This window comes from Helicoverpa zea, chromosome 9 (genome assembly GCF_022581195.2).
Source record: "Helicoverpa zea isolate HzStark_Cry1AcR chromosome 9, ilHelZeax1.1, whole genome shotgun sequence".
Taxonomy (NCBI): Eukaryota; Metazoa; Arthropoda; class Insecta; order Lepidoptera; family Noctuidae; genus Helicoverpa; species Helicoverpa zea.
In genome coordinates, this window is record NC_061460.1 from 12,574,024 (window position 1) to 12,591,369 (window position 17,346).

Sequence of the window (17,346 nt, forward strand, 5' to 3'; positions counted from 1 at the left end):
GATGCAGCTGAGTATGTACCAGTATTTTATAAAGACTTGCCTGCCTGACCTCCTCTAACTAACGAAATATTACGTAGAAAAAAAAAAATATTAAATTGTACGTTAAATAAAGTCTCCGATACTAAAGAACTGATTTGAAAAATGTTTCCACTGTTGGGAAGCTGTACTATCCGCTTTTAGTTTCCCCGGGACTCTGGTGCAACCACAAGAAACAGCTAGCAACAAGTTAAACGAGGTATTCGTTGACCAATCTAAGGTGCAGTTTAAAAGGCTGTAGTGTGATGGCTATGTATTAGTCAGATAAAATCATTCCTATAAGATAACTTCATTACCTTTTATTAATTCATAGTTGCTTTATAGTTTTTTTCAAGAGAAAATGAATGAATGGATTGTTTTGGTCTTCCAGGTGACGTGCTTCTGTCGGCCGGTTGCATCGCGTACCTGGGTCCATACACCGTCAACTACAGACGCGAAGTCATACAAGTGTGGAATAAGAGGGCAAGGATACTCAGTGAGTATAATATAGCCTACTTGTCTTTAAATAAAGAGAAATCTGTTAGATACAGATTTATTTATTACATAAAACTTTTTTTTTAATTATCATTTTGGATGTTTGTGGTATTTCGTATTGCCAATCACCAGAACTGACATATTTTTATTCAATTAAATAAATAATACAAACTATATTTACAAACTTAAAATTACTCTCTATAACTAAAAATTTACAAACTTTATTACCAGAACTACTGGATTTGTTGGATTTTCAATACATCGTTGTTTGAGTTTGTCGGCTAAAATAGTCCTTCTTTCCCCCATTTTTGTTAGTATATGTTTTTTTTTTTCTTTGAAATAAAGCTGAACCTACATATAATCGTGTTCCAGGGATTCCATGTTCGGAAACATTCTCCCTGATCACGACGCTGGGCGAGCCGGTGGTGATCCGCGTGTGGAACATCGCGGGGCTGCCCGTGGACTCCTACTCCATCGAGAACGGCATCATCGTCGAGAAGTCCAGGAGATGGGCGCTCATGATCGATCCACAGGGTAAGTTATTCTAAGTGGACTACTGCAATATGAAGAAGTAAAGACGAGACAGACAGATTTTAGAACTGCATCTCTCCTATCCCCGGATAAAGGTGTAAAGACCGCTCCAAATGATGAAGGGATTAGTCAAGGGTTAAGGAGTGCCAGTTGTCCGAAAGTGGTGTGTTCAGGATAGATATGTGATACAGAGTTCAAAAATCAAAAGTCATTTATTCAAAGTAGGCTGAAAATCAGCACTTTTTGAACGTCAAATCTACAAAAGACAGCCCCCAAAACGACCGCCCTAAACCGTTCAGTAGAGCAGGATAGAGTTTAAAAATCGTTTGTGACCTCGACGTGAGAAGTGGTGCTCCTTTTTGGAAATACGGTTAAAATTTTAAAAAAAGTTTAGTTTACAGTTTCTTTCGCTGGAAAATAAACACACACTTTTGTTCCCAGAGCAAGCCAACAAATGGGTGAAGAACATGGAGCGCGAGAACAACCTGAAGGTGATCAAGCTGTCGGACTCCAACTACGCGCGGGTGCTGGAGAACGCCATCCAGCTCGGCTTCCCCGTCATCCTCGAGAACATCCGCGAGCAGCTCGACGCGCTGCTCGAGCCCGTGCTGCTCAGGAATATATTCAGGTATTAAGCTTCAACCCCTTAACTTACTTACCCCGTAACGTTGTTGAGCCTACCATCAAGATCCGTGCCGCTAAGCCGAACACCCCGGTGTACATCTCCCGCCTGCACTACACCACTAAGGCGGAGGACATCGCGGAGTACGTGCGTCAGAAGCTGAAATACGCCCCGAGAGTGCAGCTGCTGGAGTCGCGTCATAACGACTAAAACAATGTGTATCACTCCCCTCGGGCACCATGGGAGTGACCTTAATTAGCTGGCTAGTCAGTAATGCTGCTCGTCCCCCGAACACCGCATTATGGTGACGCTACTTTCTTAGGAGATTTTGTGTCATGACATCTCCGCTCGTCATTTTGTTCTCCATGGGGTAGGACACAGAGCTCGACTACGAGCGTATTTTTAAACAAGTATTCTCACTATGTTCATATAGGTCAGGCGGAGTGGATTGCCTGAAGCTGGGTGACAGCATCTTGGAGTACAACCACAGCTTCCGCTTCTACATCACAACGCGACTCAGCAACCCTCACTACCTTCCCGAAGTCGCTGTTAAGGTCAGCCATCTACTTAACTATCTACTAATGCTTTGATTTCTGACATTTGAAGATGACTATAAAAGCTTCTGTTCTGCTTTAGGAAGGCCTATGGATAGCTTGTTCTAACTTACTAGCTGGCTTACACAGGATGTCAATAATGTATTTTACAAGGATGTATTTTAGAATTAATTACCAATTTCAGTCTTATACTTTTATTAGCATAATATCTGTATTTCAACAAATCATAGTAAGTGGAATGTGTGAATATCCAAGTAGAACCCGAAATCTATCACTTTTTTGATATATAATACCTATTTATTTATAACGTATAGGTATGCCTACCAATGCCTGTAATTCATTAATTATAACTGGTCTGCTGATTTTTCCAGGTAACTCTGCTCAACTTCATGATAACCCCTCAAGGGTTACAAGACCAGCTGCTGGGCATAGTGGTGGCTCAGGACCGGCCTGAGCTCGAGCTGAAGAAGAACCAGCTCATCGTAGAGGGCGCCACCAACAAGAGGACGCTCAAGGAGATCGAGGATAAGATTCTCGAGGTAACTTCATTTTACATGGAATGAAGAAGATTACGTATGTAGTTATTATTTATTAACTGAGATATATACAACGTTATTTTTTGTTTATGCGAAACCTGATACACCTATCTAGCATTTTTATGTAAAGAATCTATGTACGAAATTTCAAAACCGTATCATGAAAAATCACAAAGTTATAAGCTTGTTAAGTTACGGGACTGTCCGTAAAAATACATAATCACCACAAAACGCACACATGCCGCGCGACGCGATAGCACTGTGCGCTCGCGCCCGCTATGAACTCGCCGTGACCTTTGCTGTGCGAGAATAAATACCTATTTGTGGTGTCCAACGTTCAAAGTTTTTTAGATAATTTTGGGAAAAAATATAACATGGTGTAAAAACTATTGGAATCGATTCAGTTACTGATTCTGAACAAACTATATTCAGGTTTCGCACAAACAAAAAATAACGTTGTATATTTAATAACATGCACTTTTAAAACTAGGGATTTTTCTACTGTTACCTAAGCTAAATTGTTTAAGCATTTTCATTCAAAATCTGTAAATACTTACTCGATATTAATTTTAAAGTTCCATTTGAATTATTGAATATTTCTCAATCATAGGGTTTACTAGGATAAATAATTCACTCCAAATTCTAGCATAAATAAAAAGAGGAACAAAAAAAATGTACTCTCAGAAACACAAATAAAATGTCTAGAATGGATCTCGCTAAACTATATAGAGCCAGGTATTTGTATTTACGTTACGCACGTTTTATGTTATTATTTTAACACTAACCACGACCACCTCCTCACCAGGTGCTCTCATCAGCCGGCAACATTCTAGAAGACGAATCCGCCAACCTCATCCTATCCTCATCCCGCGTGCTATCCATCGAGATAGAGGCCAAGCAGGCCGCCGCCACCATCACCGAAGCTGAGATAGATAAGGCCAGACTGTTATACGTGCCTGTGTCCAAACATAGCTCTGTGTTGTTCTTCTGTATATCGGATTTGGCTAATATTGACCCGATGTACCAGTATTCTTTGGTTTGGTAAGTAAACTAGCTTCTGCCTCGGTTTCAGTCGCGTGCTATGGCCCATTATTTTTTTAAATAAAAAAACTTTTTTACAAAAAAATTAAACCGGCTTCCAAAAACACTAAAAAGCATCGGCCTAGAAGTCGGTGTCTAATGGATATTCCTAAGTTAATTTTGCCACCGACTTCTAGGCCGATGCACCTAAAATTAGTTTTTTTTTTGCTTTTTAGTGTTTTTGGAAGTCGGTTTAATTTTTTTGTAAAAAAGTTTTTTTATTTTAAAAAATAATGGGCTATCTAACACTGTAAGAATTTTTCAACGGCCGAGTATTTCCTGAGATTAGCGCGTTCAAACAAACTCTTCAGCTTTATTATACAAGGTGTTGATTTGCATTTGTGCCATACTTCAGGAGGAGGACATACAATACGTAAATAATCGTTTGGAATTACAGTAAACGGGAAATAGCTAATATGCACTGCTTTTTTGTCATTGTAATGTCGTAGTATTTCAGAAGTAATCCAATTTTATGAATGAAAATTATGAATAATCGTTGCGTATGCTTTGTGTTTGCGTTTGTGTGAGGGCGCAGCACGGTTTTAAGGCCAGTAACACACGCGCCAAGTTTAAATACGGCTAGATGAAATTGACGGAATTCCGAAAAAAAAAAAAAAAATTACCTACCAATTTTTTTGTTGATTTGGGTCGAGAATCATTAGCATAATTACGTCCTTGAATATGCACGGATGCAAATCAACAGCTTGTATTAGTATAGATATGGTTTATGCTGTCTGTGGGTCATCTTAGAAACATGTGTGTACATGTGTCTGCGCAAACCATTTGGATTTCAATTGTAATAAATCATTTATTACTTTGTCATTACCTCCTGAAAGTTTCCAAATAAATCAGGAGGAAACCAAAATACTATCAATACCATTTTACCCAAGATGCCAGTAACCCAGACTATAGAGCAAAAAACCTTCTTCCAGGTTCATAAACCTGTACAACCAGGCGATCATCAACTCCCCTAAGAGCGACGACCTGGACGAGCGGCTGGAGGGGCTCAACGAGTTCTTCACGCGGAGTATCTACGGCAACGTGTGCCGCAGCCTGTTCGAGAAGGACAAGCTTATCTTCTCGCTTGTCTTGACTCTTGGTATATTGAGGGCTAAGGTAATTATACTTTAATTACCTTTTCATAATGGTGGATTTTAATAACCTATCTGTCCGTGTTTTGCTTATTAAAGGTTCGAACTTGACATGAAATTTATTAAATTCTGGCGTTCGTCAGCAAATCTAAAAGATAGTTATCAAAATTCGCTATAAATTAGTGGGTATTAAAGTGAGTAATCATTGAGGTAATTTATAATTTAAAATCCAAAAGCTACAAATGACATCAATAACAAAAACACTGCACTCCCTCTTCTAGCTATCATATTAAACTTTTGGGAACGGTTATCAATCAAAATCCTGATTTTTTTTTTAGCTCACTAAAAGTACATAAAATGAAAGCATTTTACAAGTAAAGTAGCTCAGTAAAAGTACATAAAAGGTACTAATATTACCTACTTGTGACGATTTATCTATCTGACCTCCTCAACCCATAACCCTGGCAACTCAATACCCTTCGGCAAGACTGGTGTTTACAAATTCTGATGCTATGACTCCAGGGTCAGCTAGACGATGACCTGGTGACGTTCCTGCTGACGGGCGGCGTGGCGCTGGACAACCCGCACGAGAACCCCGCGCCCGGCTGGCTCACCGAGAAGGCGTGGTCGGAGATCGTACGCAGCAGCCATCTCGACCAGTCAGTATCATGTTACCTACTACTTATAATAATAGGAAAACTGCCGTCAATTTTACATTATACAAAGGCAAAAACAATCCCAGTAAACTGGCATCATAAATCGCCACCATATTTAGACGAGTATTTTTGCCCATAGATAGATCACAATTCGCACATCACACTCACAACCCACACTGAACCAGTACGATATGGTGGCACGTCAGTAGGTAAGCCATAATATAATATGGCGCCAGATTCGTGACGTCACGAGCACTGGCTAGTATATTGAGTTATATGTCTTTGAAAGATTCAGATATATCTGAATCTTTAGCATAAAGTTTATCTTTTTGCCAGTCATGCAGAAGTAAAAATCAATCTGGTGCAATGCGGTGTCTATGATTCATTCTTAAGCTTTTGTATATACATATATTTTGATATGTCAAGATGCATGTTTCCAGACTGAAAGGTTTCCGCGAGCATTTCGAGAGTCACGTGCACGAATGGAAGGCGTTCTACGATCTCTCGGCGCCGCACGAGAATCCCTTCCCGGCGCCCTTCGACAAGGTCAAGGGTATTGCTAAGCTTATCGTGCTCAGGTATTGTCAAATATCTTTTTAGGTTGCAAAGTTCATTAACAGGGATCTACCTGTGTTATGACTTTATCTGTCCCTCTTTAATTTTAGTTGGGACCGGCGCATCATGTCTTCTCCCGTAATCCTCTTTTTCAATGTTTTTTTTTTTTATGGGATCCAAACCAACATTACCCTGATGTATTAAATAACTATGAAAAGCTTACTATCTAAATCTACTTATAGTATTAATGCACTTATCTACTTATAGGAATGTGTAATTGTTTTCATGATACGTTTTAAATGACCAACTAACATAAACATCTCATACCCCAGATGCATTCGCCCCGACAAGCTAATCCCCCTCGTCCAGCAATACGTGGTAGCAGAAATGGGTCGTCCGTACATCGAACCGCCGCCCTTCGACCTGGACAAGTCGTACAACGACAGCAACAACTGCTCGCCCCTCATCTTCATCCTGTCTCCGGGGTCTGACCCCATGTCCGGCCTGGTCAAGTACTCCATGGAGAAGAAGGTGGTCAGTTTTGAGACTATTTCGCTGGGACAGGGGCAGGTGAGTTGTAGATATGAATATTTTGTGATTTTATAAGCTGTTTGTGTATTTTCTACGATAAATTGGTGGATACAACTTGCACATTTATGGCTACTGGGGGATGCCTTATAAGAGGCAGCTCAACCGCTAAGATGAATCTAGAATATACCTTTTTACACTAACGCAAAAGTCATAACACGCCGTTATGGATTGCACGACAAAAATGCTCTTTAAAATATCAAAGTAAATGATGAAAAAATTGTCTTCAAATTATCTAAGTAAATTATTAAAAATAATCACCTTAAAGTACTTCTAAACGAATTTACAAAAGTACCTGGACTTTACTTAAAACATTAATAATGCAAAGTTATATTTTTTCATCCCCTTAGGGTCCAATAGCAGCGAACATGATAAACCAGGCGATCGTGACGGGCGGCTGGGTGGTGCTGCAGAACTGCCACGTCATGACGTCGTGGATGGGCGAGCTGGAGCGCATCTGCGCCGAGGTCATCGTGCCTCAGAACACGCATGCCAACTTCCGCTGCTGGCTCACTTCCTATCCTAGCACCTCGTTCCCTGTTACTGTGCTGCAGAATGGTAAGCTGTTTATGAAAAAGAGTAGTTAGACTGATTGAATTAGGTAATAAAATATTCAGATACCTTCCATTTAATAAAAATTAGTTTGAAAGGAAAAACAAAAATTAATAGTTTAAAAAACTAAAAAACACGCTTCTCATGTATTGTCATCAGAACTCAGAGCGTGTGCAAAATTATATTCTAATGTGGGAAGTGGGTAAAATTAAAATCCCATAACATACATAGTTAGAAGTGAAGCTGATATAAGTGCGTTTAAAATTCTAGAAGTGTTAAAAACTGTCATATCAGTTGTCCATGTACAAACAAAGTAATCAGATTGTAGAATAATCGGCCGTTAATCAAATTTTACTGACTCACAAACTGTTACTCTAAATAATTTATTATTTTACTTGAACTGAACCTTCCATAACTATTTACAGAAACAAAATATAAAATGGTTGTGAATCTTGCCTTGTAAGAAATGAAACTAATAAATAGCCCAACTATTTCAGGTGTAAAAATGACAAACGAAGCTCCAAAAGGTCTGAAAAACAACATCTACCGCTCGTACATATCGGACCCTATCTGTGACCCGGAGTTCTACATCTCATGTCCTCGCACGGAAGACTGGCGCCGGCTACTGTTTGCGCTGTGCTTCTTCCATGCTATAGTGCAGGAGCGAAGGGCGTTCGGACCCCTGGGTTGGAATATTCAGTACGAGTTCAATGAGAGCGATCTCAGGATCTGTATTATGCAGCTGCAGGTAAGACGTGATAGCCAATATACTAACATACGAAATGTGGTGCTAACGATTAGTTCATAATGTTGTCATGAAGATTTTAAGGAGTTCTGAGAGGGACAGCGCGTACGCAGTCCCTCACTACCAAAAATTACGCATCCGAGTTATCCACATTAGGGATAATCGCAGGGGTCAACCTATCCGCAGTGCAATGGATAGACCTCGCCCTGGGGGAACCGCCTTCGTGATCACGGTATCCCCTATGCCAGGTAAGTATGAGTTCACTACAGTACCGCCGGGAGGTCGTTCACTCGCGGAGAATCTTAACACCGCGATACAGAAATCGGACGGAATTGTAAAGCGTCATCTAGTTTCAGACGCGGAACTAAAATAATGTAGGGGAGAATCAACCGTTATAGAAGTTAACAATGTAGTCATGGACAGCAAAAATGAATGTATTTTGTCTGAAATAATTTTGTAACTTATCCCACAGTTTAATCTTAGTCTTTATTTTGCGATGCTTGAACTGTACTTATTATTTATTTAGGCAAAATGTTAGGGCAGCGAAACTTGTTGCTAAGTAAAATTTGTAAGGGGCAACCAAAAAGGAAATGCTGCGTTTACAGCGCTGGCACATATTTTTTAGAGCACCAATATTCAAAAATATGTTCACCCTGCCTCGCATACAAGCAATCTTTTCTCTCAGGTAAAAGTCGGGACCGGACACACATGATTTCTGCTCACATGTCATAACCTCAAAATCCGACCTTACAATAATTATTCACTGAAGCTATTGCGAAGTAAAGCTACAGACAAGTATTTTAGCAGTTTATTCCAAATATGTATTTCCCCTAGATGTTCCTGACGGATTATTCCGAGACTCCATTCGACGCACTCAACTACCTGGCGGGCGAGTGCAACTATGGAGGCCGAGTGACTGACGACAAGGATCGCCGGCTCATACTCTCGCTCCTGTCCATATTCTACAATGATGAAGTCACTACTACCCCTGAGTTAGTATTAACAAGTTCATAACATATGTTTTTGTATGTAAACAAATATTTTCAATGTATTTACGTTTGTATTTATGTTTTTGATTACTTTAATTTATTCACCATAACCTTTTAAATACTTTGTATAATTTTGTAATATTTTTGTAAGAATTAAATAATATTATTAGAAAAAATTATTGCCTAAAGACTGTATAAATATTTGCACATCTATTTAGGTGATGATACAGTGCACTCTATATCTTGTACCTAACATATTTTATACCTGGGGCCCGATTCTCCTAATTTTACTTAAGCGACATACGATTCACATTCGACTGCGATCCAATCACGACTCAATTAGGATTGAAGCGTATGTGGCATTCCGCTATTTTTTCTTTGAAATAAACGTTTTTATCCTTTTCTGTCATTCAATAATGAATCATTTTGTCTGCAAATGATTTACGATTGCAATATGATTGTAGAGCAAACTACCGTTTAGACCAAAATCACCAAAATGGCAGACCAATCGCAAACTAATCGAATGTCGTTGAAATACGATTGGTGTTATATTAGTAGCAGAATGCTCGATATGGTTAAAACTGCTATTGCGATCATATTGCGATTCGATTTCTATTCAATTTTGACATTATTAACTTAGGAGAATCGGGCCCCTGTATTATGCAAATAAATGATTTGATTTGGTACTAAATCCATACTCACAGGTACGCGTTCTCCCCGAGCGGCGAGTACCGCATGCCGCCGAGCATGGAGTACAACTCCGTGCTGGACCACATCCGAGCGCTGCCCATGATCGCCAAGCCCGAGGTCTTCGGCCTGCACGAGAACGCCGACATCACCAAGGATAATAAGGAAACTGCTGCGGTAAATACAAACAATATCCAATGAAACATGGTAGAGCTAACAAGATCTATGGTAATTAAAATTTAGATTAGGTAAAAAAAAATATATCTTGCTTCTAACATTTTAAACTAGCATTTCAGCTTAAACGTGTGAAGCTACAAATTTAAATTGAGTAAATTGTACATTAAATGATACTATCTGGCTTGCAATTAGCATTGTAGCCTATTGGGGATCATGGATACCCCGTGGTAGCATAGCATTCCGCACTGTTATGCATACAAGTTCTTCAAATAACATATGGAACAAAAGTTCAGTAAAACCATATTTATATTTCTAGGTCTTGAGGAAACCTTAGACAAAAAGTCAGTTTGTTAAAAAAGGGCTTATTACTAACCGGCTTTACAATTACAATTGAACAATCTTTACATTGAAAATTATAAATTCTTTTTCGTCTCCTCTAGCTGCTGTTCGGCACCCTACTAACACAGACACACATCGTGGCCGGGGGCGGCGCTGAGGGCGGTGAGGGCGGCGGCATCGTGGACATGACGCAGGACATGATGGAGCGTCTGCCCCAGTTGTATGACGTCGCTGAGGTCGCCGAGAAGTACCCCGTGATGTATTATAACAGCATGAATACTGTGCTTAAACAGGTAGGTTAACATTCATTGACGATAAAGCCTTCCTTTAATTTAAGAGCATACACTTACTGTTGTTTCCCATATTTCTAAGATTGTCTGTATGTATCTTAGTTGATGAGCCTTAATAAATAAATAAAAAAGTTGGTGGATGTCTGACATTTAGTGCTAATGAAGTTAAGAGGACGAATTGGACATTTTGGCGCCAAGGATCTCAATTTTTCTCAGTAAATACAAAACGGATCATAATACAACTTGGTTACCTGAAAGTTCATGATATAAACCTTATTTTGTTAGACTTCAAAACATGATTAGGTAACTTTTATAACAGAGAAAAATATATCAAACATACCTCTTTTTAAAAAGAGATTCACATATTATGGGCAAACGGGACCGATTTAAGACTCTTTAGTAGTTGAGTATATACATACTCTTTAAAATTGTGGAAGGAATTTTTATCAAATTATCATTTCTAAATAATAAAATTACAAAACCATTTTGTCGCTTACGACTTTTAGTTATAAGCTAGCGCGCTTATTGTTATCCTCGCCCCGCTCAGACGCTCCGTCCCCTCTTGGCGCCTTAGATGCGCGTGCCGGTTATGGAATTATTGTTTACCAATTCATCGCCTTAAGCTGTACATACACTGAGGTAAAAAGGAAGCCGTTATGTTGTTGTAACTACATATTTATCGGATGATTATTTTTACCCGGAAACTATAAAAATCAATCATTTGTCCAAGTACAGGAAGAAGTTCCAGCTAGTTCTGTATAAATGTGAATAATTACCACCATATACCTAACCTTTATCTCTGTATTAACTGTTACTAACAATTCACCAAATGACACTGTTTCCCAGGAACTCATTCGCTACAACCGCCTTCTCGCAGTAGTAAAGCGCACGCTACACGGGGTGCACCTCGCAGCCCAGGGTCTGGCCATCATGAGTGCAGAACTGGAGGAGTGCAACAACGCCTTCATCAAGGGCATCGTGCCTGAAGCATGGATGTCCAAGTCGTACCCCTCTATGAAGCCGCTGGGATCTTATGTCGCTGATTTGCTGTCGCGGTGAGCTTGAAAATCATAAATGGGGCTAATGTGGGTATTATGAAACCATACCCGGGTAATCCATGCCCTCAATCATGTAAAAGTAACCCGATGAGTTATCATTTTCCAGTGCCGACGTAGTAAAGTTCACAATATTGGTTGCTTGGTATATAGAAGTGCCCTTAGAGATACACAATAGTGCTGTATACGCGAGTACCATGACATGATACTCCGCGGATGACATCATCGCGTTCACAACATTGTTGAACATGATAGCAGTACAAAATTTGTGTAAAGCTTGTCGCACATAGTGAGTATTGTCTAGGAATTCTGAGAGGGACAGCGCGTACGCAGTCCCTCACTACCAAAAATTACGCATCCGAGTTATCCACATTAGGGATAATCGCAGGGGTCAACCTATCCGCAGTGCAATGGATAGACCTCGCCCTGGGGGAACCGCCTTCGTGATCACGGTATCCCCTATGCCAGGTAAGTATGAGTTCACTACAGTACCGCCGGGAGGTCGTTCACTCGCGGAGAATCTTAACACCGCGATACAGAAATCGGACGGAATTGCACAGCGCCATCTAGTTGTTAAATGCGGAACTAAAAATAAATGGAGAGAACGGAACGCTACCAAGCTTCTCGCCTATTGAATTTAGTTCTCACGTTACAAAAGGTTATATTGAGTTTTATTTCTTTATGTTATTGACGAGATTTTAATTCGCAATAAAACATTCATCGTTTTTCTCAGTGGTTAACCTAAAATGTTGAATGAAATTACATTCATGGATTTGTGTGGGGGATAAAAACGCTCATATTTCATAATTATATCAATTTATTTTACTATCACAAACAAGTTTACTACTCTATATTGTGTATATTATGTCTAAATAGATGCTAGTTTGGGGACATGTGGCGGTAGCTCTAGTAAACTGAATTTGTTACAGGTACTCCTCATGATATTAGGCCGTGTATGAACATAATTTATTAAATGAAGGGCTAGGCTAACATTCAAATAACACTTGTAAACATTAATAATCCCTACACATACAGATTGATATTATTTGTAATCAATCTACCATACAGCCATAAATATAGCAATTTAGCCATACAAACACTACTAATTATAACATCGTGAGATAAAGTGAGCTATCTACGACATGTGCCCAAACTACAGAGGTACAAGTTTGTACTCAGTCTGTCGACGATTGTACTAATAAAATGCCGTGTAAAGCTGCACAGTAGCGACACACCGTGACACTCAGTGGGGAACACTACACAATGGGAACATTAATACCATCGGCCTCGGCAGCACGCTCTCACGTTAGTCACACATTGTACCTGACCGTTATGCTCAGCCACAGCATAACTACTGGCCTTATTTATAACTAAAAAGTACATATCGACATCGTTTAGGGCATAGTATAATTAATACATGATATTTCTTCGTTCATGGTACCCATAAATGTCGTACACAGATATGTGTGAATGGAATCTTTCTTACATTCTATAAGAACAATGATTAGGAGCTCAACTGAATGAATGGTGCAGCAAACGACGCAGGAAGCGAGTAATTTGTAAGCAAGCGCATTTCGTCACGTCATTTGTCCCCACGGCCCGCGCGGCGGTGCGCTTGACACCATTACATTCGGTTAGCACAGGTCGTAAGCGACAATGCTGGGACTAACACGATTCTAGCGCAAGTATGCGACGCTCAGACATTCCCAATTCAACAAAATAATTAAGAGGAATTTTCTATTCATTATATTTTACATGACAAAATTTGAATATGTAGTCATGCAGAGTTCATAAATATTCAATAATCCAATTTGTAACAAGAAAGATCTCTATGCTAATAGCTTAAGACCGCAGCCGCCACTAGAAACACGTTAGTTTAACTAATCTACACAGTTATATAAACTTAGTACATACATAAACATTTAATTATAGCACATGTGAATACTGACGGGTGAACATTTGACACATTTCCACCATAAAATTCAACAATCAAAAACCGACAAAGTTGTCAATATATCTTTAAGAAATCGACGCGATAACCCTGATCTGATACAGATGTCTTATTTATATAATACTTCTGATATTTATGTGAATATTATTCATTGAAATACAACTAACTATGCATATTAAAAACGTGACACTCCAAAACATCCTTATAAATTATTACAGATCTATAGTAAATTAAGTTAGTTTTATTTCAAACGTAAACATAACCAAAAATTGCACTTTCGCTCAAGCAAGCATCTTTGTCAAGGGCTTGTGTTGTGGCCTACTCAGCACAGGACTGCAGCGTGTGAGTAATGATTCAGCCTTCAGAGTTCCTGGCGGCTAGATCCAGGAGTTTGTTCATAAGCTCGCCGCCGAACGACTCTCTGTACTTCTGGCTGATGTTGTTGAGTAGAGCGTAGGGCGTCTCGTAGTTCATGTTCTCTATGCCGGACAGCGTGGTGTCGTCGTACTTCCTGCCCACGACCCTGAACCCGTTGGCGGACATCTCGATGCAGTAGTCGGTGTTCTCGAGCGTGGTGAGGTTGATGTAAATGCGCTGGTTGTTGCTTAGCAGCTGCGGCGAGATGCACGCGCTCTTCACGTGCTTGCGGATGTCGCTGATGGCCGCCTCCGCCTCCTGCGGCCAGGTTTTCTCGTCCAGCACCTTGTCTGTCATGGTGATGGCCTGGAAAGCAGAAACATGGCAATTGAGTAATTGATCTGCACCTTTAGCATTAATGTACGGACACAATTTACTCAAACTGATATATCATCGGACGCTATGGATGGATGCTAGGTGTCCGGGCTTTATACAGCGTACATTTTTGCAATTAAAAACGCGACACTCTTGTCCCTAGGCTAAACTTCCTACAAGACTGGATCGACGAGGGTCCGCCGATAGTATTCTGGATATCGGGCTTCTATTTCACGCAGTCATTCCTGACTGGCGTGCTGCAGAACTACTCCCGTCACAACACCATCCCCATCGACCAGGTGCACTTCGAGTTCACCATCACCAAGATGGAAGCCGATAGTGAAGAAGAACCTTCGTATGGGGTTTACTGCAAGGTTGGTTTCACTCCCTACCTATTCTACCAAATCAAATGACTTGCCGAAAATGAGGACTTTGTAATTTTTATACATGATGTTCTGTTTAAATCGCATGCAGCAATCATTCCAAATGGACAAGGAGGAACATATACATAGTGTATTTGTATGGGTAAGACTTTGGAAATGCATGGTGTGTTCCATATTATGTTGAATCGAGGATTTTTTGTATGTATGACCACGAATTGTTGTATTTTTAAAAGCACCAGATTTTTTTTTCGTTAGAACATAACTGCACCTTTTCGCAAGCACAGATATATCAAAAACTACCATTGGTAGTATTGGTAATGCAATTACTAATACAATCTTTCATACACAGGGCCTATTCCTCGAAGGCGCAAGATGGAACCGCGAGACAATGCAAATGGACGAATCCTATCCCAAAATCCTATTTGACACCATCCCAATAATCTGGTTCAAACCGGCTCTGATAGCGGAGTTCAAACCTCCTCCGAGCTACTTCTGTCCTATCTACAAGACTAGTGAGAGGAAGGGAGTGCTGGCTACCACGGGACACTCCAGCAACTTTGTCATGTATATCACGCTGAGGACTGATATAAAGGAACAGCACTGGATCAATAGGGGTGTCGCTAGCTTGACACAGTTGGATGACTAGATAGGAAGGCTTTTGGGTATTTACTTCATGAATATAATGTTACAATATTAGTACCCTTGATTATGCAAATCGTAAGATTGGTTACTGGCAGTGAACGTGGTTTAGATAGCTATTCTAAACCTGAATGTCTGAGTTGTGTGAGCATTAGTAAGCCCAGGATAGGTGTGTAAAAATTATAAACCTTTACTGAAAGCTAAAGTGACTCAAATATGAGAGCATTAACTAACGTGTGGGAAACACTAGTTCAAAAAGCATCAATATTCCGTTCAGTATAGTATTAACTTCTTTATGAGGTAATATCTTTATTTTAATCATTATATTTTAATGTATTTTATTAGAATTGTTACTGTGATATGTGTCTAGTCTTAATTCTATATTTGCCAAATAAATACTTTTCTTATAAAGACAAGATTTTATTTTCCTCATATTGGAAGTCCCTGTGAACTCTGAGAATTTCATGTATTAAGGACGTAGACAATATGTTTTAGTACCCACTCTAATTGGATTGCAATTTTATCATATAGCAAAAAAAACATTTACCACTAGTGTGATGCAATCACAGATACAGCAAAATTTCCATTGTTATTCATTTGGATACACTTCAGCATATAAAAGAAGTTTGCGAGAAACAATATATTGGAACAATGTGGGTACAAATGATTTGAGCTGTGTACTGGGTTAAAATATTGGTTATGTGGTTTATTTAGCTAGCCATATCTAGCCAGCTCTGCAAATAGACACACAAACTTTTCACTTAATCATGCTAAAGACATCAGTTCAAAGTGTAGTAACAGATGTTTATTTAAATAATAACTAGAAACAAGATATATTGAACAGTGACAATTGGAAAATAAATTATTACATTGGCTACAGTCCAAGGTTTATCGACATATAGCTAGGAAGAGAACTATTTAATTTATTGTACTAACTTATAAAGCCGTTATAAGAAGCTATCCGTTGCCAAAACTTTGGTTACGACGTGGAATTGATTAAATAATAATATTTTTACCTGTTCTGTTCAAAACGATTTCACAAGAGGAGTCATAAATAAGATTTTACGTTAAGTAATCCAATAGAGTGAAAATAAAAGCGATGATTCATAAGCAATTGTAATTTATTATATTTGAGCTAGTTAACTTTTACGAGACGATTTGATTGGCGAAGTGGTAGGAAAAAGATAAAATTTAAACTTTCGCGGTAATGTTGAATGAACCCTTACCTTAATTCCTCCAACTGATGTGATAAATTACTTAATCGATTCAGGATAGTCTTAATCAGTAGTTGTAATTGAATGTTATTGTTTCATAGCAGAGTTTAAAAATAACACACTACACAATTTGCGATACAATACAAACTCAAATATTAATGTCAACAAAATCTATAGACTACCAAGAGTCGATGACGTCAGCGTATTTTCCTGTAGTGCTGTTCAAATATTTCCATAGACAATTGAATCGATTCAAGCACTTAGGTATTATTAAAATAAATACCAAGTGATGAAACGCTTAACTATAAGGAGTAAGGAGTTTAAATCTAAATCTGGTATTTTGTCTGCCAAGATGTGCTTTCTCTTTTGTGTCCAGCTAAAGCTATCCAGTGACTCGGCACCGCACCTCTTGAACAAAAAGATTCGTTTTTGAGAATATATTTATATACAAAACCTCGTCAAAAATAAGCCGTGGGCTCGCAATTTTTATTTAGTACTAGGAAAATAATTATTTCAGACACATTAGATCACATTAAATTCAAGATTTTTTTCCACTTTCAAAGATATTGACATTTAAATAGTTTTAGATAAAATAAAATTAATGATTTGAACACTTTGGTCTTTAAATTGATGCTATCTTCCTCTGTTGATGTTAGTTTGTGCCTTAAAGTTGCAATAAATTGTGTAAATATCAGAACCATTGGCCGTTAATTAATCGATATTTTAAACAATTGCATTTGGAAGCGTATCACTATTGATATAAATCCATTTCACTTTGAGATTCTCATCCTCTAGAATTCATATATACATAAAAACATATTTACTATGAGTTTATATCCAAAAATACTAAATTATTAACACAGACGTTAT

General features: G+C 38.9%; 2 protein-coding genes and 2 non-coding genes across 5 annotated transcripts in view; 1 reads left to right on the plus strand and 3 right to left on the minus strand.

Annotated features, from left to right (window-relative positions):
- LOC124633123 (dynein axonemal heavy chain 3) overlaps positions 1-15,658 on the plus strand; it is a 53,788-nt gene extending 38,130 nt beyond the window's left edge. Inside the window, exons 54-71 of the mRNA XM_047168221.1 lie at positions 407-511; positions 883-1,044; positions 1,483-1,669; positions 2,097-2,217; positions 2,589-2,756; positions 3,559-3,794; positions 4,766-4,949; positions 5,447-5,583; positions 6,021-6,158; positions 6,468-6,705; positions 7,074-7,281; positions 7,773-8,023; positions 8,855-9,012; positions 9,714-9,873; positions 10,314-10,505; positions 11,349-11,557; positions 14,404-14,614; positions 14,973-15,658. Of these exons, the coding sequence (XP_047024177.1) occupies positions 407-511; positions 883-1,044; positions 1,483-1,669; positions 2,097-2,217; positions 2,589-2,756; positions 3,559-3,794; positions 4,766-4,949; positions 5,447-5,583; positions 6,021-6,158; positions 6,468-6,705; positions 7,074-7,281; positions 7,773-8,023; positions 8,855-9,012; positions 9,714-9,873; positions 10,314-10,505; positions 11,349-11,557; positions 14,404-14,614; positions 14,973-15,269 (3,362 nt within the window). The 3' untranslated portion in view covers positions 15,270-15,658. The remainder of the gene's footprint in view (positions 1-406; positions 512-882; positions 1,045-1,482; positions 1,670-2,096; positions 2,218-2,588; positions 2,757-3,558; positions 3,795-4,765; positions 4,950-5,446; positions 5,584-6,020; positions 6,159-6,467; positions 6,706-7,073; positions 7,282-7,772; positions 8,024-8,854; positions 9,013-9,713; positions 9,874-10,313; positions 10,506-11,348; positions 11,558-14,403; positions 14,615-14,972) is intronic.
- LOC124633584 lies at positions 8,113-8,276 on the minus strand. The gene has a single exon (XR_006984755.1). It is a non-coding gene; the product is annotated as a U1 spliceosomal RNA (small nuclear RNA).
- On the minus strand, positions 11,870-12,033 carry LOC124633589. The gene has a single exon (XR_006984760.1). It is a non-coding gene; the product is annotated as a U1 spliceosomal RNA (small nuclear RNA).
- LOC124633168 (GSK3-beta interaction protein) lies at positions 12,357-16,666 on the minus strand. Of its 2 annotated transcripts, none has more exons than XM_047168303.1 (2): positions 16,489-16,666; positions 12,357-14,231 (listed from the first exon to the last, which is right to left on the minus strand). In XM_047168303.1, the coding sequence occupies exon 2, from the start codon at positions 14,220-14,222 to the stop codon at positions 13,863-13,865; it is 360 nt and encodes a 119-aa protein (XP_047024259.1). In that variant the 5' UTR covers positions 14,223-14,231; positions 16,489-16,666; the 3' UTR covers positions 12,357-13,862. The 2 variants fall into 2 exon arrangements, with proteins under 2 accessions (XP_047024259.1, XP_047024260.1); XM_047168304.1 differs by lacking the exon at positions 16,489-16,666 and adding an exon at positions 16,279-16,389.
- Positions 16,667-17,346: the final 680 nt, after the last annotated feature.